Source organism: Neodiprion pinetum, chromosome 2 (genome assembly GCF_021155775.2).
Source record: "Neodiprion pinetum isolate iyNeoPine1 chromosome 2, iyNeoPine1.2, whole genome shotgun sequence".
Classification (NCBI taxonomy): domain Eukaryota; kingdom Metazoa; phylum Arthropoda; class Insecta; order Hymenoptera; family Diprionidae; genus Neodiprion; species Neodiprion pinetum.
In genome coordinates, this window is record NC_060233.1 from 5,019,338 (window position 1) to 5,043,392 (window position 24,055).

Consider the following 24,055-nt stretch of genomic DNA (forward strand, 5'->3'; position numbering starts at 1 on the left):
TGTAACACATACACAAAATCTGAGCAATCATGTCGTCTATCAGGATAATATTTAATTACTATAAAGAATGCAAAACACATTAATGTAAATTTATCATGTTTTGATTATTCAGTGAAGTAACTCTCCATTACCTACAATCTATCCGCTATAACTTAATATGTATTCTATGAAGTAGAATGTATGAGTTAAATGTATGGGTACAATATTTATACCTGTATAGGTAGGGATATTCTGTAATGTGACTGAGTTTCGGCCCATGATCGCAAGATATAAATTTAAAATCTTCATCCCATATTATACGTAGATTCCTTAACATACGCTCACGGTAAAACAATAATAATATTAGTAGTGTTAATATATGCATCGGGTAAAGTATATGATAGATTATACATGTATAGAATATTTAAAAGTATGTAATAATGTAATATAGTTTTCCCCTTTCGCATGTACGTTAATTTGACATATCATAGTGACGACGTCTTTTTCCACAGTCATGTAGCCATAAGCTTTAATGGTAAACGATTGTAGCTAATTGTGGTTCTTAAAAAAAAAAAAAAAAATAATTCCGGTCATGTCATACCAGATACTGCAGAATAATGAACTGCCCGAATAAAGCTTCTAAGTTTAAACGCGGTACAAGAGTATTTATACGGTTAATTCTATTCAGTCTCAAATCAATTTTAAATCTTCTCATGGATTTGTCGTGTTGTAGGTACAGACAATCACATATTCACCTACGTTAGCGGTCAAGGGATAAATTTGAGCAGCTTTGCTGCGAAATACTTTCAAAGGCACACAATTCCGTCGCGCATATTGGCAACGTTATGTTTCCGCAGAATTGGCACTGAATTCACAGTTTTGTCATATACATATGCACACAAAATTTAACGGCCCAACATTTCCGTTAATCAGAGTTTACCAAGTTCATCAAGTCTTCTTCGAAGCGTTGACCGGGGTTAAAGTATCTTCTTGATATCTTCTAGTCATCTGTGAAATCAAATCTTCTAATATAATGGAAATATAAATGATCCAGTTACGGAATGGCACTATAAATTATTTCAAAAAGAAGAAAAGGATTCTAGAAGATCCGAAAGTTATTTCTGATTATAAAATCCTAACACAGACTTTTGTTCGCTTTATATTCTAAAATGGATGTTCATATGTAAAAGTGCTGTACATTTGGCTTCGATTAGGCCTCGCAATTGAAGTGTTCGGTGGTTGATCAAGGCTTTTTGTACAATTTTTACAAACCGAATAATATTCCACTTTCAGTCATAAATGATGGCATGTGTGCTAGCAGCGTGGGCTGAAATGTGCAAATGAAGAAACGAAGAGAAAAATTTGCCATTACATTTTGTATGAAGATCTTACAGAAACGTAGATGTTGTACCTGTATCTAAAATATATTACAACGCGCAGTGTTCATCATAGGAGGTTTCTCGCAATAAAAAACGGGCATACGAAGACTGTGAAACATATTAACTTGATCGTGACGGATTCGCACCACACGCCAAGCTGTTTCCGTATCACTACCGCTGCAATAAATTACAAACGAACATTAATTTACCCGCGCTTTAGACCATACTATTGTACCATATAAGAATCCGCAAAGCTTACACGCTTGAACCAATCTACAGAGTAACGTATTTAATAACGAAAAAGTTAGAATCGAAGCGGAACTGAATTTTGATTTTCATCGTTGCAATTCAGAAACGATTCGCAATAAATGGTTATTGCAAAAATGGTTACTAATTGAATTGCTTGAAACTGATTAGCCGGCTGTAAAACCTGTCGGCATTCGGTTACATGATCGAAAAAAATCGGTCATTTCTTTCGTCCACTAAAATGCTAATACGTTGACGGAAAAATGAGGTAGATTATGATTATCGACGAGTGACTATACATTCGTCGTTTGTGAGGAGAGTGGAAAATCCCCAGTAGACGCATTAGTGGTTTCGCTGCTACACCTAACGACATTTAAGGAAGCTAAGCCGAATATATTAAATATAATATGTATTACTAGTCGGTCGAAATGCAGATTTTGAGGCACTCGCATAAGCAGTAGCAACTGGCCAAACAACAGGCCAGCATAGCGCAGTCGTCATCAGTTGTACTTGCGTCAGCGTTCTTCTGTACTACGTAAACCGTCTGCGGCGGAGGCACCTGGTTCTGCTGGTAAGGATTCTGTACCGGATAGTACTGGCCGCCGGCACCTGACTGCGTCGGATAGATCATCCCCTGGTTATTCAGGGGTTCGTACCCCGCGGGCTGGTATCCCGACGTCGCTGACTTCGGTTCCGTCGTCAGGGGGTTCGTAAAGCCGATTTGTCCCCCAGTCGTCGTGATGGGCGTCGGCATCGGCATCGCGGCTACGGGATACGGCGCTTGGCTGGCGGGTCCAGGCGTGAACGTTGGCTGACTGGTGATCCCGGATACCGCTGGATAGGGTGAGCTGACCACGGGGGCTGTTGGGTACGGGGCCTTCGAGGGGACCTCGAAAGCGGGAGCTCCGTCGGTAGGGTAGGGTGCCGGACCGGTGGGATACGGAGCCTGACCATTGACGTTGGAAAAGGTGCCAGGGTGGTTATGCCAGGCTTGGGAATCCTGAGTCACGACTGAGCTGTAAGGCGGCGGTTCCATGCTGGGTACTCCCGGATTGTGCTGACCAAATTGGAGCAGGGAAGCCGAAGGATTCGTCTGGCTATCGTGGCCCGACGTGTCGCCTACGTGTCTCTGCTGGAAGCGGCGAAGGATAATTCGTGTTTGTAACGTCAGATGAAAGAGTCTTTCAAGATTCTGCCGGAGCTGTAATAATTTCGCTCACCTCTGTAGTCCTCAAGGCCTCTGTCTCTTTGCTGGACGCCATAGTGGTGCCGTTGAACCTTGACGGATCCATCATTGAATGCTGGGTGTGTGCAGGCGAATTATCTGCCACTGACGAGGGTGCAACAGGTGGTCAGGAAAATTGACAACCGATCAAGTTGCTTGGCTACGAGTTGTTAACTGAAAATATACGTTCATCAAAAACCGCAACGTTGAATCGAATGGATTGTTATGATGAATGGATTGAATTGAGTAACACGAAAGACGGAAGCCTACGTGAAATCTAAGTACGACCGACCGGCGCAAACGTACGAATGATATCGCATCTCGTATATGCTCCCGGAATACGAGATAAGTACGCGCGAAGCTCGAGCTGCTGTGGATAAAAGTCAAAGGGCTATGCGTCGGTGTCAACGTACTTATGTATGCATCGCTTATCTACACAAACAGTGTTGTTTTCCATCAAGAAGTCGAATAGGAAGGCAGAAAGAAGAGGACGGTGGGAGACGGAGTGAGGTAAAGAGACTGTAAAAGCGTAAAGGAAATTATCTAAATTCCCCACAAAATTTCTGTAAAGTGAGGTACAAATTTAGTTGATGATGCCAAGGTGTTGCAGTGCAAGATTTAATTGGTAAACCGAAGACAGAAGAAATTTACCAATGGCAAATTTCACATTCACTTCACCCTCACGACACGTTTTATCAATCGGCTACAGTTACACCTCGATTGGAATGTATTTCGGATCAACTTTTCACTAACTGCAAAGCGCCAGCGTTATCACGTCAACCTCTATCTCCGAGTTGGAAGGCTAACACGGAAAAAAATAAGAAAATATCAAACCACTATTATCGATGAAAGATAACGGACATTGTGCAGCACTAAAAAGAAACCACGGATTGTTCCTGTGAGAGTAATTAGGCCAGGCCTCACTAGCTCCGCGGTCGAGAAATTGCGTATCAACGCATATACACCACGTAATCGGGCACGCGCATGCGCCGAATAGTTATACTGTTATAACCACAGACTTCTGGCGCCCGAAAAGAGACGCCATTCCAAGCCGACTCCCTTGCCTATCTCTCCGCTTTCTTCCGCCCGCCTCACCGTTTGTCGAGTAAGTCGCGGTAGGTCGAGCTACGAGCGATCTTACAACTCGAGAATCGCGTTGTTTTCCCAAATTCCGCGTACATCCCACGCGCGGGATGTTCGGAATATCCACCACGTACCTTTCGGCCGGTTTGCTTTCTCGCCAAGGCATTCGGCGCGGATGTCCCGAGCCCGAAATGCACCGAACGACCACCTTCGCCACCGACAAAAATAACACTACGCCTCTTCCTAGGCCGAACGCGCGCTGCAGACTTACGATAAATGCCTTCCTAGACCGACTGCACGGCCCGCATAAAGAGTAGGGGAAATGGGACGCTCGTTTCGTCGATCGCAGTGCCGAAGCCGCCGAGGGCACCGAAGGCATTTACGTTTTTCCTGCTGCTTTTCGGGGGGAAGGGACTTGTTTTCATCCACCGAGGAGTGAGTCACCCACTGTATTACGGCCCTGCGCTTATGCCTACCGTCGGGCATCCCGGAATCCGAGAAAAGTATACTTTTCCCAAGTTTGTTCGTCCAGCGTGTTATTCCGAAAAAGTCTTCACGATCGTCGTTAATCAAAATGCTGCAGCCTTCAATGATGTCACGTTTTCGATGCCCAGTGCCACGAGATATTAATGACATTAATATTGTAATCAAATTGATGCTACTGAAGAGTATTTGATACATTTTAAACATTCACATCTTAAATTAATACAATAAATATCTTTACCTACCGTTATAAATAGTCAACATAGTATTTGTAGCTGTGGTGTACTTTGTCTGTGCAATAATATTTCATACCATTTTGTCGAATATTCGTTACTCAGCTTTTCGATAACGAGCCGAAAAATATTTGTAGTCCGGTAAACGACTCTCAGATAATTGCAAGGCCGGTTATACATTGCAGTGGAATAAAACTCGTCAATTATAACGATGACTTTACTTTGGGATAGAGCGTTCTCGAATTTTCTAACACATGTGAGATAAGCTTTCCCTCTATTTTTAAATGTCGTTCGATAATTAGAAACAGAAAAATCTGCAGCTATTCTCCAACGCCCGGTAGACGTAGATATGTCGGAAGATGGCTGGCTTTCAAATTCATATTATGCAAAGCCAATTTTTTTCATACTCTGTAAAATACGTAAATTTAAATTCGTAAAGTTTTTCTTTAGGTCAGGGCTTTTGAGAAGGGCCCCGAAGAAGGGTGCTCCGTCGGTAGGGTAGGGCGCCGGGATGGTGAAATACAGGGGCTGACTATTGCTGCCAAAAAACGAGCTGGGGTGATTTTTCCAAGCTTGGGTATCCTCGACTACGACCGACAAGCTGTAAGTCCATGTTCGGATTATACGAAATAGTAGAGAGAAGGTGAACCAAAGAGTTCAACTTGTATGAAGAAATCCAGAAATATAAAATGGGGCTCAATTCATGACGAGGACAGATGAATTTCGTTGAATGGAATTTAAAAAAAAATAAGAATCTATACTTGTACTGTCTGACTCGAACCTAAAACTAATACTACCAGAGATTTGGCCAGAATACAAGAGGATTACGTTGGAGTGAATTACACGAGGTAATGTCAAGTTTCAAAAAATCGTCAACTTTCAACAAATCGGAGCATTTAAGTTCCTAAGCTTATTATCTTGAAGTGCTTGTCGTTAAATACCACAGCAAACAGTCCCTGCACGAAAATAAGTGTTTCCGAGTTTTACGATCAACGTTCTATATGTAATGTAAAGAACGGAATTCCAGTACTGGATTTAAGGTTTGGAAACAGCGAGGTGTGAGTTTCGAATCATGATACTCTATACCTTTAAATTCAGAATTTACTGAAATGCCGTTATCTGAGTGCATAAGTTCAGTTACTACAACGAAAATACAGACTAGGTTGGGTAATGATAATAAACTAAATAGCATGAAAACATTGTGGATTATCTACTGTTATCGAAATAAACAAACGTAAATTGAAGGGGGCGGTCACTCTGTTGGGACTGGATAAGTCTGATTACTGATGCTTCGTCGATGACTAATACATCGTGCAGCTCGACAGGTCATCGCCCTTGATTACCGTCATTATAAGCACTCAGCTCGAGTGACAGTTGTCTCACACAATTCGTGTATTCTGTTGGGTGTCAAGTGTAGAAACGGAAATCCTTGGAACAATGAGTTACTCAATTCATTTTTGTGATCCGACTTTTATATATCGTTTTACTAGGACAGCTTATGTAATCAATCTTGACATCAAATGTCGCTAATCAATTTATTACTTTAATAACTCAAATAAAATACACTTCAATAGCTGACCAATAATCCTGTACACTATTTATGAAATTATTTTTACTTTCATATCAATTCATATGTTCTAAGGAATTCGTTACTAAAATATTTTTCTTTACAGTATTTTTAAATCCCTTCATTAACGCTAATCTGTCTTTGTAACAAAAATCCCGGAAAATAGTGTCAGCGCAAATTTTAGCTCCTTATTTTGTTGTACCAACCTAATGAAATATTATGGTAACTTTTAGTATTTCCTCTGGTTACATAGCAATCGATGCAGTGAATTTTACTATTCACTACTTGTATCAGATGAAACAATGCGACAATGTGAAACAGTGAGTTGGATGAAAATATGCGATTCCGGTGGATAATCTTCACCTCATTGTATTCGGAAGAAGAAAAGTCATATTTGAGAGAGAAAAAAAGTGTAACAAGTTGTTGAATGGTATAAAGTCCTTCAAAATTTGTGATAACTGATAAGTGAAAATCAATAAAAGTACACACATGTCTAATTGGGATATAATTTCACGCTGATAAAAATTAACACGAAAGACCACTTTTGACGTGCCCGTGTACCTATCAAACATAGGTTTTGTTCAATTTAACTTTTGACCGCAAAATAGTAATAATATTAAATATTCGCCGATTGTTATTGCGACCGCAGCAGCCTTCCTCCGTGAACGTTGTTGGCCTGCAAAGTGAGAAGCATGAAAAGCGCGCTGAGTGCTTTCAAGGTGATTTTCAGACAATTTTGGGATACGCGATATATAGGCCAAGGGCCATGGGAACGCCGATGCGCGCGCCTGTCGCTTTTCCCCCCTAGAACTTACCCTCTGCACGTTTTCTCCTGCGAAAGCCATGATATTGCCAATATGACGTAAGCATGTTAAAGCCTCCCGTATACGCGCTATCGCAGCTTAATCAATGAAAAAGCTTTTGCGCAGCTAATACCTTTTTCTCTCAGTGGTCCCTTACCGTGAAAACATTCAACCCCGAGGATGCAGCGAAGAACTCGCGAATATTTTCCCGCACAATTGCCAATTTATCTCACGGTATGACAGTCACCACATTCCGCGCGATTTACTCATCCGGAATACTTTGAATACCGGTAACCACCTACAGGGTTGTTGAGTTTTCACAAGATACTTCAATTTAATATCCAACATTCATCAGAGAAGTCAATCCGTCTTGTTGTAATATGACGATAAAAAGCACTGTCAGTTTTGTAAAAACTGAATTTTTGAACCCTTTATTTTTCACTGATGATTCATACTTATTATGGGGATACAAAGTGGGCAGTATTATCTTTGTAGTATGGAATATTGAGTACTAGATCATATAAATTACAACCATGTCCAAGTCGAACATAAATAACAATATATTTATGAAAATTGAAGCTACCTTCTTATTTTCACGATCGAACTGCGTATCTGGGCAGGAAGCAGCTTGCCTCGATGATTTCGCGATTATTGGTTCAACATCATTATTAGTTTCCACCATTTCTCAGTCACAGTGAAGCGAAATATTGTTTGTCAACAGTTTTACTCATGGTGATCACTTCACATCTTCTGTCGCGGATGTCAAATCACTAAAACCCAAATACGCCGTACATCATTAACGATGAAAAGAAAAACCCCCCCAAATACGAACATGAATTTGGTTAGAGAGTAAATAACTTTGTTGGCACAATATTCATTTCACGTGGCATGTCAATATTTCCAAACACGTCCCGAATTCAAGGAGCATTCTTCTATCAGAGTTCAGTATTTATCGTTTTACAAAATGGTGCAATCGCCACAATCAGCATCATTTCCGCAACAATCATCACCGCAACAACCGTCACCGCAACAATCATCTCCGCAACAATCATCCCCGCAACAATCGTCACCGCAACAACCGTCACCGCAACAATTATCTCCACAACAATCATCCCCGCAACAACAATCCCCGCAACAATGATCTTTGCAGCAACCATCCTCGTAAGAGTTTCCACCGCCATGATATACGACGTGATGACAAGAGGGATCAGGAACCATGATCGGTAAACACTCGAATGCTTTCGGTTTATTGGGTTGGTTCTTCTTGGCTGCTTCGTCGTCAGTAGACTCGATTATGACCACATGCGGATTGGCCGATGGCGGTTCTCCCAACGCGAGGAGTGCCTCCTTGAATCCTGTCGTTGAGGTTTGCGGTTGCACGGTTATGGGAGCTGTGGGATCGACTTGGGGCTGCAATGTCTCAACCGACGGGATTCCCGGGACAGGTTGATTTTCAAGCAGGGTAGATGGTCCGATCTGATTTCTCCCCGCGATTTCATCTTGAGTCATGACCGCGCTGTAAGAAGGTGGATCCATGTCGTGGTGATCCACTGGGTTCAACAACTGCCGCGAAGGAGCAGAAGGACCAGACGACACGTTGCTGAGCTCTGAAGGATTGCCGCGTTCCTCGCTGGAGGGTAAGGATAACTGGAATCAACCCATCGACGATTACGCATTACATTCGGAATTCAGATGTTCGGATAATTTTTGACTCACCATGTCTTTCCACGACACTGCTGTGCTCGCGGTCGGCTTTGAAGGATTCATAGCCAGCGATGTGGTTGGTGGTGCAACAGGTGAAAATCACGATCGACGAATGCAGGCAAGCTTATTCATCTTTACCCATCAGCTGAAATGGAAAATAACACACATGCTTTCTCATTGTATGTGTAAAATTGGGGTTGTTATACAAAAGTCCCCAATTTTCACAAGTTTCGTGTCGATTCTTGGGGTTTCTGACGACGGTAAAAAACTGGGCAAATTAATTCAAACCATGTATAATACCGTGATTCTATAGGCAAAATGAAAAAAGAACAGTCATCAATTTTAAAGTCAATCATCCGTATTTGAATTCAAAAAATTACAGCATCGCTCATATTTCTCTTCAGCTTTTGAATTAACAGAAAATCGCTTCGCTGATTCAAAGAGGACAAAATTCGAGACGCTACGTTAGCAAAAACATCAGATCGAAGTTTCTAAAATTCTATGAACTTCTCGATATTAGAATTTTTGAGTTTTTTTTTTCATGAACGGACCAAGAAATGACATGAAATTATTTCACCGCGGTTTTACCAAAATTACACTAGGCAAATTCACTCTGGTATCACCACAAATAAGTTTTTTTGAAAATAAAATATTTCCGCATTATTTAATTTCAGTAGGTTTCAAGTGTAATTTTAGTTACAAGTGCTCTTTACACCTTTTCGATTTCAGTATTATTCTATTGATATAGTCGAAAATTTTTATTACACTGATTTTTCGGTAGGACTTTGGTACCCTTTTAATGCAATTACAGTGAAAATACAGTATAAAAAATTCTTAACTATACCATGAAATCTAAGTAAAATATAACTGTAACTTCAGTTCAATTTCAGTGGGACAAAATTCGCCAGAGTAACAAGCATAAAATGACACTTCTTACTCAAAATCACGTCAAACAGACCGACACCTAGGTAGATCTTCTATAAATATTAATTGTTCGTATAACATTCAACAAAGTAAAGAGACGAAATGAACAAATAAAGTGCGTCGGAGATTCGTCCGAAAAAGACTGAATACCTACGCTCAGGCCGCGAAGAACTGGGTAGCTGATTTTTGGAAGGGAATGCGCTTGGTGTTTTGCTCGACATGCTATGTATTCCCAAACTGCACACTACCGACCTCTCACCATTACGGTGGTTTTAGTCGAACAGTAACTAGTAAGACAAGGAGAGCGAATGGGCAAAGCCATTGGGACGATAGATGAAACGAAGTTCGTCAGGTTGCCAGATTGCCTTGCAGCGTTGCCAAGTATCTCACTATAGTCTGTGACTGACAACTCCTGCGACAATGATGATCGCACTTTACAAGAGTGTGATCGAATATAGGTACCAAAAAAAGTATTTAAACAATCAGGCGAAATTACTGAACATTGACTAATTTTAAGACGGGATCTCGTCAGATTTGACGGATCATTCGATTGTCACATCACAATCCGGGATCTTTAAGTGTACTTGACGATTGCGTGGCTCATTACTGATCACGTCTTAGTATAATCTTCCAATTATTCAACGTGGGACTTGAAAAATAACGATTGTCCGTATGTTGATAACGGCGATATTCACACAGGTGAATACTTCGTTCATTTACACAGGCTATTAACAGGCTATTAGTAGCTTATATATATATATGAGCATTGTTGCCGTTAGTTTCCGTTCACGCGAAGGATCGAAAGTATCAGGTAGAACCGTAACCGCTGTAACGGTAAGACATGCTTTGGTATAAGTATATAAGAACCCTGATATAAACCAGGTACGAATGGTCAACGCGTTTGTGTGATTGGGAAAATTTGGCAATACATGGATCTGACAACGCAGCTACCACAATCGCTGTAATAAAGTTCTTTTACTTAGGGATTTAAGAGCTGGCTAAATTATATTGACTGACACCGCTTATAGTTAGTCGGCATTTTGAACACAAAGTGACGTTGGTAACAGCACTGTACCCGTTATCTCAATTTGTTATCTGGGGAACAAAGTGTAGCTCGGCTTCGAGAGTTCTTACATTACATACAAACACACTAAGAACCTATCAGCTTCGTAGGTACATACATCAATTCCATATCCTTTCCAAGCATGTGATGTTTTTTTTCTAGTATAAATTTGTCTGCATTAACTTTGACTGAGGAACACGTATCTGCGACTACAGGTGATGACTGAAGTCGCGAAAAAATGCGGATAGGGGGTGAGGGTTGAAGACATGGGGTACGGATATCCCGTGGTGGAGAGCGTGTTGTCAACTTTTCCATGTCTACCATAAATTGTCTGGATGAGACCCCATGCGTTCCCATGAAGTGCATGCAGCCACGTACCGTAATGAACATCAGATGCGGTAACGAATACACACTAGCGATTCCGTGGAAAGTACGTGTCGTGGACGAAATGCGTGGTATTGAGCAACTATCACTTTCTATCACTACACTACACACTACACTACACTACACACTACACACTATCACTACACAAGGGCTCCATTCGCTTATGATGGCGTCGTGTGTCCGCCTCAGTGGATCCAGTGCTGATTTTAGGTTCCTGCGTTGTCGACGCTGCTATGGGCTTCCAATGAAAATGAATCGGTCATCAGGGAAGAAAACCGTTTTCTCCGTGTTCTTCGTTTAGGAACAACTGGTTATGGGGGTTCCACGTAAGCCGGCGTTCGGCTTTACGTATCTTCTGTCAACATTGAAAGTAGTCCCACGAGATTAAGGAACACATCTTATCAAAGTCACAGGCATCGATAGCGCGATGAAACACAATGAAAGTAATTTGAACCCAATAAAAAACTTCTTTTAATATCGACTTTTTACTTATAATATATAGCAGAGAATAGGACCCAACTTCATTAAATGGTGACTCTTTGTCAGAGTCTAGAAGTCTTCATAGCTAAAAAATAGTGCAATCCCCTGCCCAACAATTGCATCCTCTTCTCACTTCTAAGAATTACACCACTGCGATAAAATCTCGAGCATTTTTTCCTCTGTTCAATTATCTCTAGTACTTTATCAACGATATTAAAATAACACCGTGACAAGTATTTTTCGATTTAAAGTCAACAGAGTGCCAATTAATAACCGCAAAGAATACAAGATTCTTTTCATTGTCACGAGCAAGTGGGTCCTGTAATTATGAATTGACACCATTTAAAAATTAGCCCGATCTAGTATGTAGGAAGATGTCCGTTTAACCGTAGCCGCAAATTTTGGCAATTCTGCATTACCTTATTTCAGTTGCCTTTGATTATTCTAACGTAAGCATTGGTCTTTCTCTTAATATCTCTCTTTGCCTTGCGATATCTCTTGTACCTGTATTGTTTCTTATCTTGTGTGGTCACTTCACCGTCGGAAAGGAGTATGGGTGACTTGTTGACGAATCAACATTCTCAATCGTTACCATAAAAAGCTCAACTGAATTACATACTCGTAATAACTACTTGGTACAGTATAATTTACGCTACAGCAAATTACGAAACAATATCCAATCTTGAGAAGTCGGTCTTGATCAAGGTAACGGGTCTTCCCGAAGTTAGCCGTCGCAGCAATCTCCCGAGGGGCAGTCTATCTCTGAACAGCACTTGTGGAAAAGAAAATAGTAGAGGATTTCACATAAGTACTGGTAACAACAACCTCGACAAGTTTCATCGTCGTCTCTTGGACTGGAACTCTCAGGCGCAAAGGTAGCTCCTCGGATCTGTCTGTTCGGATTTGAAACTAACTGACCGATCTCGTTACGTCGACGACTGTCGGCTGATTTATTTTCGATGAGCTCGATCAGGTCTTGACGTAAATCTCGAATATTCGTGCTTTGTATTCAGAACAGTTTGCACACCAACTGCTTCGGTAAAAATCAACCTGAGCTGCGAGAGGGTGGATTCAAAACTCTGTCCACTGGTTCCGAAGCATTGGTCTGCAAATGTGGAGCAATAGAAACTGACGATCGTTAAGTAAGGTCTGCAGGATCATATAGTGAAGATTTTTTGATTACAACGTAAAAACCCCTAAATTCAGCATTTCACTCGATACCTGCGTAAGCTCGGAGGGCTCAGAGACTTTGGGAAGCGGTTCTGTTCTGGCGGTTGGCTTTGAAGGATTCATAGCTTACAGCGTGGCTGTCGATGCAACAGGTGGAAAGGACAATCAAAGGCTGAAAAACTTGTTCGGCTACACGTTGACTACAAAAATTCAAACACTTGTACCTTCATTGTGTCTCTCGGTTTCGTGAGAACAAACCCGATATCGGGTCATTGAGACCGTATAAGATATCGATGATACATTGAAATGGAATGGCGTTAAGGAAACATTATTAATCAAGTAAAAACGATCAAGAATTGAGCAAATCTGGTGATACTGGATCTGACAAAGTCAGTATGAAAATCTCAACGATTCGTTCCCATTGCTATTCGAACTGTCGAAATGGGTAGAAGGATCACTTATATTTACAAATTGATCTCCAGCATAGAAAGCTTGTTCGTGATCTATCCGTTATCTGTCGTTTAGCCGTCACTGTACGGTTAGATAATGCGTAGCGCAGTCTTGGGCAGTTTCCAACTACCACAACTCTATACACGGCAGTGATTATTGCGTAACAGTACTTTGCAGCTGCGCCGACGTTGAACATCGTGAAACGTGACGCAGAGTTGAATATTTTTGTCGACTTACAATTAACAGAAACCCAGACCTTCCTCAACTCAACGATCTCAACGCTATGACGTGTCATTCCTACGAGACACTAGACGCTGTCCTTGACTATATTAATACAACAGCAGCCACTCCTATCTGACGAACGGACATTCATGAATGGTTAATGAAATGCGGTCACCGATCAGAGCCGTTATCGGAAACTGGGTAAACTGCGCATTGCCGAGGATCCGCAACCGCAAGGAAACATTTATTTATTGCAAGGCTGAAACCTGGCCCATAAGGCCCATTAAATAATGTTCGAAAACCTTGATTCGATTCGATTGTAGATATGAAAGTCGGTTCTGTATTCCTACGTATATACATATATATGAGGAAACTAAAGTGGCAGAGTAGATTTTATCAACGCTAATTCGAGCATGTATAAAAAATGTCAGTTTTTCTGAAAGGATATCGCCATCGATTTTCTGAGCTTTTTCAAAACTCTTGAATTCTGAAATTCAAGGTCCTACAGTCCTTTCCTCCGAACGGCAAATGGCGATTAGAACAATAACGTGGAGATTCTTTGGCGACCATTATAACTTTCCTGCGATGTGATGATTCAGCGACGCCGCTCAGCGAGCTTCTCATTGTGCTTCTCAGCCTCCCATTATTACCTCCGGGGGAAGTCTTGATATTGCCAAAATGACGCGGCATGTTAAAGGTTCCCGAGTATTACATGCGATATCGCGGGTTAATCAATGAAAAAGATTTTGCGCAGAAAATGTGCGCCTTGCAGTTATTCCGTCTTAAATGTTATCTCCGTCGAACGTTGATCCGCCAACTCGCGTCTTATTCCGTATTGTCTCAAGCGGCTAATTGGCTGATTGGAATAAACGGAGATCTCGCAGAGTATTTTGCGACTAGTTTTCCTTGAAATCGAACGATTTTTTTAAGGAGTTTGTCAATTTCGGTGTACGAAAAAATGGCTATATAGTCCAACAAACGAGTATGAAAGGTAGTATCATTTTTAGTATAAATCCGGAAACTCGATCTAAGGGTAATTCATTATTAAAAAAAAAACGGTTCAACCGTTCAATTCGCAATCTAATAACCTTATGAAAAAATTTCTCAAACACAAGTTGTTGGGGACAAAAAAAAAAAACACTCATTTTCGTATTTTCCAAAATAAGGGAAAAAGAACTAAAATCCATCAAAATAGCGGAGCGAAAACCTGAAAGGTTTAAGTAATAAAAAAAAGAGTATTAAAATCGTATACAGGAGACAGACATATCTTGACTGAAGAAAAATTCAGTTTAACAATCAGTTTTCATTCGCCTTTTTCTCTATTATTTTTGAAGATACGAAGGTGAAAATGGAATGCTTTGCGATTTTTTTTTTTTTTTTTCAACAACAACTTTTGTTTGACATATTTTTTGACAAAGTCATTAAGTTCCGAGTTGAACGGTTTAACCCTTTTTTTTTGTACAACGATCGCGGGGGTTTATTGGAAAATTATTATCACCATTTGATTCAGCGTCATCGAATCACCCTTATATTGAGTTTGCGGATTCGTACCAAAAAAGTACCACCTTTCGATTTTACACGACCGACCCGAACGTCGATCGTTGCACCTTGCATCTCGAAGCATTTCCTCCGTAGTTACCCGGCATCACACTCTTTCTTCTTCCGCGTTCTCCTTATTTCGGGGGCTGTCTCACTCCCTGCTCGTTTCGAGGCTCCTATCTCTTAAACTCGGTCTCAGAGCAAGAGCAGCCATACTTTACGCGAAGTGCGGCAGTAAAAATGTGTTACTACCGACCGCAGCGGAATTGCCTGGAACGAGAGGTGGCGGTGCATCGAATGAAATCCCGCGAATAGAGCCGTTTCAAATCCTCAACTATCCTTCGCTCCTTCGTCCTCTCTTTCCCCGGCTTCCGCGTATTCCCTAGGCTGCCTTTTTCGTTTTTATTTCTCTCTCTCTCTCTCTCTCTCTCCCTCTGTCTCTCTTTTTCTTTTCTTTTCAACCCGGATAGTGCCCGGTTTCCACCGCTCGTTACACCGAACAGTAACTACCCAGCAACCCTCCGTAAATTGTTGAAAATGTGGCGATTGTTTCGTTCCTCGAAACTCGATTCCGGACCAAATATCCCCGATTGCTTTTCCCGCACATGGTAGCAGCTTGCGCGACAAGAATTTCTTCCGCAAGCTTTTAAAACCTAAATAAATGCACGGCCTTCATCGCCTGTATCGATTAAAAATTTCTCCCGATCCAATCTCTTTCCTCCTATTTTTTATCCGACGGTTTGCTTCGAACAACAAAAGCCACCGACTTTATTTCACCCTGCTGCTCGGCTCGGGATTCGACGGACCACCCGGCCAACGGAGAACAAAGAAAAGGAAACAACCCTAGCTGTCACTACTCCTTTACGGGCGAGGGTTAATTTCTGTGTGGTGCAGGGAACACCGCGATCCATGGTGAAAGAGAGACGAAAGACTTTGTGCCGCGTTAAAAAATTTCAACGGGTAAAATTCAGCACGAAACAATCAATTTTTGGTTTATTTTCACCATTTTTGATCCGTCGCTCTTTTTTCGAGCACCGACGACTTTCCTCCCCCATCTTGAAGGTATAAAGCCTCGTCACGGAGGATTAGCTCGAGCTTCCCGTGTCCCACCTTTTCCATATTTTTTTCTTACCTTTAACGTCTTCTTACCCCCTTTTATTCAATCTAGGTCCTAATCTATTATTATATACCGACGTGTATATAGCGTTCCTTAACTAAAATGATATCTAGGTTCGGAGAAACATCTTACCTTGTACAAACATTATTTTCCGCATCGACCGGAAGTTCGTCTTCTCGTGTTTTCAGATCCGCTTCATCTTCCGCAACTCGATTCCCGTTGTTTTTACCCTCAACCCGATTTAATCTGCTTACGTTTCGTTCAATTCGACCACCGAAGCAACGATACTATTTTATTTCTATGCTAGGAAATTCTTATCTTTTTCCTAGAAGACGAGGGAGAATAAATTCAATCGAACAGCTGTCTATATGTACCAAAAAATTGTAATTACGAACGCTACAGATCAATATATTACATCTCTTTCTAGCACCTACGTCAGAAGGGAAATTTGATTGACAATATTTGCGTCGCGATATCTTACATTCAACGCCTTGAAGGGATTCGAGTGATATTAGATTTTGAGTCGTTCGCCAAGGACTCGTCAAAGCGAGTGTCTTACTAATTTGAATTAATTTCCTGCTACTTTGAAGAGAGGATCGCGTCCTTAATGGAAAGTAGCTCTTAATTTTAGAACGATATTAATTGGCTGGAATTCAAAGAGGTGTAAATTTTCGTGTATATTGTGTAATTTATTATACGTATGAATAAGCATTTGCTAATTCATTTCAGAAGAATAAAATGTAAATTTTTAAATATATATATATATGTAATATTTATAAATAATATAATATATATATGTATCAAAATCAACACGGAATAAAATTTCATTTCATTTATTCAAATTGGATACTACGTGCACGTAAAATATTCAGTCAACTCGACGGAATCACGTGCGATCTTACGCTCAAAGTTCACGTAAATAGCTTTCGTCGATTTTCGTCATCGTATTTTTTTGTCCTTCGCGGTCACATGGTTCACAATTTTTTGCGGACTGTCATCGTTGAAAATAGAGCAATATGTGAATATCAGAGGCATTCAGGAATAGAGCGTATTAGTTAGTCGCGGAAGCAACGAGCTAAATTTAAAATCGTTCGTATAAATTTTCTCGTTATTACCATAAAACTTCCCCCGCAACAGATACGGGAAAATTAAATAAGAACAAGGAAAGGAATCAGCGAAAAAGTATTTTTCTTGCGATGGTTGAAGAAGATACGGAGGGGAAATTCAAGAAGTATATATGTAGCAGAGACACAATTTAACTTGTGGCCGATCAAGATCGAGCCAGAGATAATCTAATCTACAATCGACCCCTCCGTCTTGGCGAGTTACATTGATTTTTTACGACGTCGTAAAAACAGGGAAATGAGCACCGTCGGCTGAAACGAACTCTTTAGTAAATCGACTAAATTGAACTCCGCCTATTTTTCTGTTTTGTTTTTCTTTCATTATACATCGCATAACTACACAGTTTCAGCTGTTGATTTTCTCTCTTGTTCCGGAAAATTCAGAAACCTTTGGAAAATAACATCGGCGTTTCACTTCTTCGAACAAATTATACGAGTTTCGTTAGGAATTAAGTTAGGTAACGAATTGAATATGGGGGCGTCCATTGATTGCGCGATCTTAGAATGGGGGGAAGAAGGGTTCGGAAAAATCTCACCAAATCTCATTTAAAGGGAGGGGGGATGGTCGTTACTGCAACAGATAGAAAATATTAAATATAAACAATATCGAATAAATTTAATCATTTAAAAACTACAGGGTCAATCTCACCGCGGAGAGACAGGGGGGGGGGGGTCAAATTTTAAAAAGACACACACCTCACGCAATTAATGGACGCCCCTTATCTGTAAAATTTTGCATTTACCAAGATTTTCGGGAAGTCGGAAAAAAAGCCTTCATTTTCCGTTCTCGAGATGAGTCGAAGGGGAACTAGAAAGACTTAGGGAGCTATCGACGATTAAACGAGAGGCGGCAACCGCCCGGTAAATGGATCAGAAAAATGCGGTGAAGGAAGAGAACGAACATGAAAGCTGAATTGGAATTAGTACTTTAGTGCGAGGTCATAAGCTGAGGTACCGACGAAACGGTCGGTGAAGGAGGAAACATTTGTTCGTATTTATTCAGTGTTTCAGATTCAAGCACGTTTATCTCGTTGAATTTTGCTCCGCTTTGTATATATATATATATATATATATATATACACACATACACACACACACATCGTATCTCTCTGTCACTCGCGTCATGCACCGTAAATACGTTACAATTTTACCGCGTTTTATACGCGCGAATAAATCTGTTCGCATAAATTCGAATCCGAATGAACTGGTATTTACAATTTAACGCCCCCGCCCTCGGAATTTAATTACAGGATGATTATATACCTGTCGTTACTACTGTCATCAGTGACCGCAGGGAAAATCACTAAAGAGAAATCGATACTTGTAATTTTTTTTTAAATTTCCAGAAAATCAGTTACCAGATTTTGATTGTGTTAGTGAATTGATCTGTCGAAATATTGTTTCAAAATTTATTTTATGGTTTTACTTGTACTTTGACTGCTTTGTTTGTACTTCTTATCGTCACCGTCATTAATCTACAACACAAGTGTCTACTGTGTAAGAATATATATAGGCCTGGAAAATATATATACATCTGTTTATCACACGCAAGTATCTAAGTACGCACGTGTATAATTACATCCCTATCTTGTGTACTCGAAACATAGATATATGTAGGTATATTTATAACGATATGTATAAGATACAGAAGGCATTGGCGGCATTTATGTCTTTCAATACACATGTCGAATCTATTCGTAATATAAAGATTATCGATGAAAAAAACCTCGTGTGATGGTGTGTATAGTAAAATTCTGAACGATGTTTAAATAACTCGCTGTCTAAAAATATAAAATACATACAGCAAAAAAAAAATCTTCAATCCGTCACGCTGCACTTCATTTCGTATTCAATGAAAGAATATTTATAATTTTTTTTGTTTTTTTGGAAGATTTGAATAACTATTTGTGAAACAAAACTGTTAACATACGGAAATTTAAGAAACATTCGTCAATACTCATATTCAATAGGTTTGATGTAAGTTCAAGACTGATTCCAGCCTGACTCTATTTTGCGCGACCGATATGCCAAAGTTTGTATTACCGGTCTACGTTGCGTCTGAACATTCCCAGGTATCGAAACCACGTACTTGATAACGAATACGCCGTTTATATCGTCCAAACTTAGGCAGCAGGCTACTTGGCTCAAGTAGTTGTAAGCGATACTTGAACTAACCGAGCTAATCATCACGGTATGCAGGACTTCGCGAATCACCGAGGCAACGGCGTAACCACGAAACCGTCGAGAGCTTACGATACATTTCCTGTGATCAATTAGTACCCCAGACTATCGCAAGCGCGGTTGTGAATCGGCGAATTATAAACTGCCTGCGATTTTCTATTCCGTTAAACTGTTATACAGATTCTCGCGAAGAACCATCTGCACTGCACAAGTACCGCAACATGCGTTAAGTATTAATGGTTAATCGGTGTACATCGTGACGTGTAACGAACAGACGGAGACACTTGACCGGCACGTTATTTTCTCAACACAAAGTAAGCATCACTCCTTAAAGTCACAAATCTGACAGCCGATGACTAAGTTGTATACCTCTTCACATGCCCCTGCAGACGTTTGTTCATGGTGTTCCGTTTGAAGAGAGAGTGACCGAATCTGTGGTCCGCGTCGTAAACGGTTGGACGACTGTCCAAGTTTTTCAACTGAGGCAATTGCTTAACGAAACTGATTGCGGCCCTGTTCAAAGCCTCAAAATCGTAGTCACGATTTGGCAGCACCGAAGTTATCGAACGCTTGTACCGGTTCCCACCAGAATTCCACATTATGGGATCCTCGAACTCTCGCCGAAAAAGATCGTAGTCGTTGAAATTGCCACGATCGCCAAGTTCCACTTGTATTTGCCTGCGCAGTACTTTGTGCGCCCTCTTCTGCTGCAGTTGTCTCTCCTGAGTCCTTTGATGCATCCTCGAACCGACACCGATCATGATGAATATTGCTCCTATCGCTGCCAAGACCGTCAAGTACCGAGATCCTGGTCAATTTGAAAAATTGTCATCAGAATCAGGTCGAACAGTACCTATCATCTCAATAAGCCACTGATACCATCAACCCTAATTGTATGATTGTATTCCAGTCTAAGGGAACAAGCGAGTTCATCCCAGTGCTAAAGTCTAAAAAAGAACAGTACAAACTCCAGATGCAAAACAACAACAATTACTTTTGCTCCTTGAATTGGTGGCTTGGGAAGAAGCCACGATCGTCCGATTTGGAGTAATTACATGGACTACCGGAGGTTCGTTCACGATGGGAGCGTAAGTCGTTGAGGCGTAAGGGGTAATGTTGAATCCAGGTTGTGACATCGGTTTTCCATTCTCCATCGGCACCTGGTTAACGGGGTTGTAGTACGATGTGGTGTCCTGCTGCACCGGCACCGTCGTGGGATAGGGTGCAGGTTGACTGGATTCCATCAGTACCGGGACGTATGTCCCCTGGGACTGCGAGGCCATGAGACTGGAGTACGAAGGTGGCGGTGAATCAGGTTCCGGCGCGCTTGGTTCCGGTTTGTCCGGCATGACTGCTGAAAAAATTCAGATGAGCGTGACGTCGTGCAACAGCTTGGTGTGAAAGTGAACACTGGTACATGGACAGCTGTCTTTCCTACGGTGTCGCGATTCCGATCCGCGAAACGGTGCTTCTTCTCTCCTCCGGTGGCCGGGATCAACTGCGCGCTATTTCTCGTCGACTAGGCGAGACTCGTGCGAGTAAAATAAAATCCTTTCAGCACCGCGTGATTCAACTTGAAGCGTGTTATTCTGGCGCGACTTTTTGGTATCCAATAGCGTGAAGAGACCGCGATTGTACGCGGCGAGGGAAACAGATTCGCAGCCAGTTTATCGCCGGTCTTTTTGCTGTAACCAGCGTCTTGTGCATGACCTTGTGAATTATTGAACGAGTCATGGATATACATGGGAATCTGAATAAATGACGCAAGCTGAGAGACCCGCTTGGCTCTTCACACACTGACCTGATCGATCCCTTTTATCAGCTGTGACGGTGGTATCACTGTCAGCAACGTATTTGCCCGTCAAAGAACCCCCGGTACTGAGAGATATTCATTACGTGGACACCAACGTGTCGCACACTTTTCGTCTCGATTGACCTGAACTTGGTCCCAGAATACACTGACTTTCACAGGCTTTATGCGCAGCTCTCGATCCCGATTGCTATTTTAACGTTTTGCTACAAGGCCACACACATGACTGGTCCATACTCAGTTCACGATAAGTCGATTGGCGCTAGAACAAGCTGATACCTTGTGTGTTTGTAAAACGTGTGACGGAATTAACAAATAAGAAATAATTCGGGCTCCTCACTGTTCTCGCAATCCCAGGTTCTTCCAAGACGCAATTCGGCATTGAAACTCCAATGTTTTTCAGACCATACACGGAATTCTGATAGCCTTCAAGTTTTTTTTACTTTATTTTTGTTGTGTTCGTGGGCCTGTTTATCCTCAGCTAGAAATCGCCAGGTACAATTTATTCCAGTACGTGTTCGATTGACGTCAACGGAATACCGCAATCCAGTGACTATATCAGATCAAAATAAAAACCACAAGCTTTTGGAGCTTCGCTGTTGGTCGTATGTCTAGCTATTTGAATGAGTCCGTAAAATTTGCGTAATTCCCGCGAGTTCTGTGGACCAAGACGACTGATTTATTCAACGAATCGATAGCACTTCACCACACCTCAGAGTCGTGAACAAAATAACCGGACATCGAACGGAGTGAATCGATATGCGAGATAATTTGGTTGGCTAGAATGCCCTTGAACATGTCGTTCATACAAAGCATTCATTATGGAAGATGTTCACACCTTACATGCGTAAAACAAACCCCGAAACGACTGGTACCCGAAATATAACTTTCAATTTCCCCTTAAAATAATAATTCTGTTTTTTAGGTATTTAGGTATGTTGAATTAAAATATAGCGCTATGTTTTCTCAGCACATCGACATTTTTTTCTTCTACGATAGTATTCAAGACCAAGAACTCTCCGACTTTTGCTATAACGTACTCACCACTTCCGTTGACGGTTGAGATTTCGGGAATTCAATGGTCAACCCACACAACACACACCACCACAATCTTATCACTAACGAACAGGAAGTTCACTCCGTTCACGCCGAGCACTCTTCTAACTACCTATACAGATGGTAAATTTGATGTGCCTAAAACCAACTACAACCAATCCTCAGAGTGGGAGTTGCAGACTTGCCAATGATTCCCATTGGCTGTATGACGCGCTTCGGAGCGTATCGCGACTACGCGCGAAATCCGGATTCGGTGATTAGGGAACGTTTATAAACGACGTGGTTCGTTTAGGATGGATGGGGGAGGGGGGCAAAAAGTTACTTAAGGACCACCTGAGGGGGAGGGAGGGGTAATAAGAGGAGGCTACGTAGCTCTTAAATTCCTTAAGGGATCACATACCACTGAAATTTTCGAAAAGTTGTTTTTTTTTATAGATTTTTATTCCTGTTACTTTTGCGAAATTTTCAGAAAAAAAAAGAAAAATACTAACTGTCGCGTCCCTCTCGACGGCTGTGTTTCGTATTTCTTTCGTTCGCAAAACTTGGGTTTCTTAGAAGACGGTTTTTCTCAAACTGGCGGCACTTCCGCACTTAAAATTTGTAAGGATTTGGTGAATTTACATTCAGTACGTCATACTGAACCCATACATAAAAAAAAAAATATAACTGCTAACATTAGGGAAAAGACGATTGTCGTGACGATTGTCGTGATCACAATAATAATAACGACAAACCAATCTGAAATTATACAATCACTGGATTAATAGGCAATTATTTATAACTTTGAAGAATTTTAGTGATGCAACTATACAATAAGAGTCCCAAACTAATTGAAAACATGCATAAACAACGATGTTATATTTACTTGCTATAATCGATCGACTAGTGTTTTGCCCAATTTGATCACGAGTCACTTCACAGGGTAACACCGTCTGACCAATCGTCACGCCGGTGTCTAAATTCCCGTAGTTACGTCCGGTGTTTGCGGGATTATTGGCAACATATCGGTTTGCTTCTTCCGGCGGATTAACTGAACCTAACATCCTGGGGTAGGGTCAAGGATCGTTGGGCTGTGAGATGGGCGGTTGCATCGACATCTGTGTTGGCATTGGTATTGGCACTGGCGTTGACATTGGCATTGGCATTGACATTGACATTGACATTAGCGTTGGTACAATCATATTTGACGACACGTTTGGGTACTCTGAATTTACAGGGTTCAATGCAGTGGCAGGTCTCACTTCCGTTGCAAAAGCGTATTGACGGTGAGGCAAGCCGTTAATTGCATCCTCGTATGAAGGTGGTGGAGTATTTGGCTTCATGCCAACCGTTGTTTTGGAAAAATCCATGTGAGGACACTCTCTAAAATGTAATAGACGAGGTTTTCAGACCAGCACTAATACTATGATTGACTCGCAACTATGATAAGGATAATTCTGCGAACAGCCATTAATTTTCCATTCTCGTGTGGAAAGCATTTGTTGAAATATGTTGTTTTTTTTCGTATCACACTTTTAAACCACTTTTTAACTTAGATGATGCAGAGTGCCAGACTTTCAACGACTTTCGAGTCTACCGATAATGCCAGATCGTATGACAAAAATTATTAAATAAGGTCTGGTTGACGACACATCTGTAATCACTTATACCGAAATAAAATGCGAGTATCAAATGCTAATCAATTCCCTGTCAAACGAGTGACTATTTTCGACACTGGTAATAAGTGAAAATTCATGTAAAACGAGGAAAAACAACTTAAACTATGGGTACATACATGCCGTCCTATCTGACCAACGATCTAACTTCCGAGAATGAAACGTAAGTAATGGTTAC

At 41.2% G+C, this 24,055-nt stretch overlaps 1 protein-coding gene across 1 annotated transcript; it reads right to left on the reverse strand.

Annotated features, from left to right (window-relative positions):
* Positions 1–7,401: 7,401 nt before the first annotated feature.
* On the reverse strand, positions 7,402–21,968 carry LOC124211177 (uncharacterized). Its single transcript, XM_046609984.2, has 6 exons — positions 21,158–21,968; positions 20,351–21,066; positions 19,726–20,164; positions 11,068–11,428; positions 8,715–8,847; positions 7,402–8,645 (listed from the first exon to the last, which is right to left on the reverse strand). Exons 2-4 carry the CDS (start codon positions 20,703–20,705, stop codon positions 11,371–11,373), a joined length of 852 nt encoding a protein of 283 aa, XP_046465940.1. The 5' UTR covers positions 20,706–21,066; positions 21,158–21,968; the 3' UTR covers positions 7,402–8,645; positions 8,715–8,847; positions 11,068–11,370.
* Between the last annotated feature and the right edge of the window lie 2,087 nt (positions 21,969–24,055).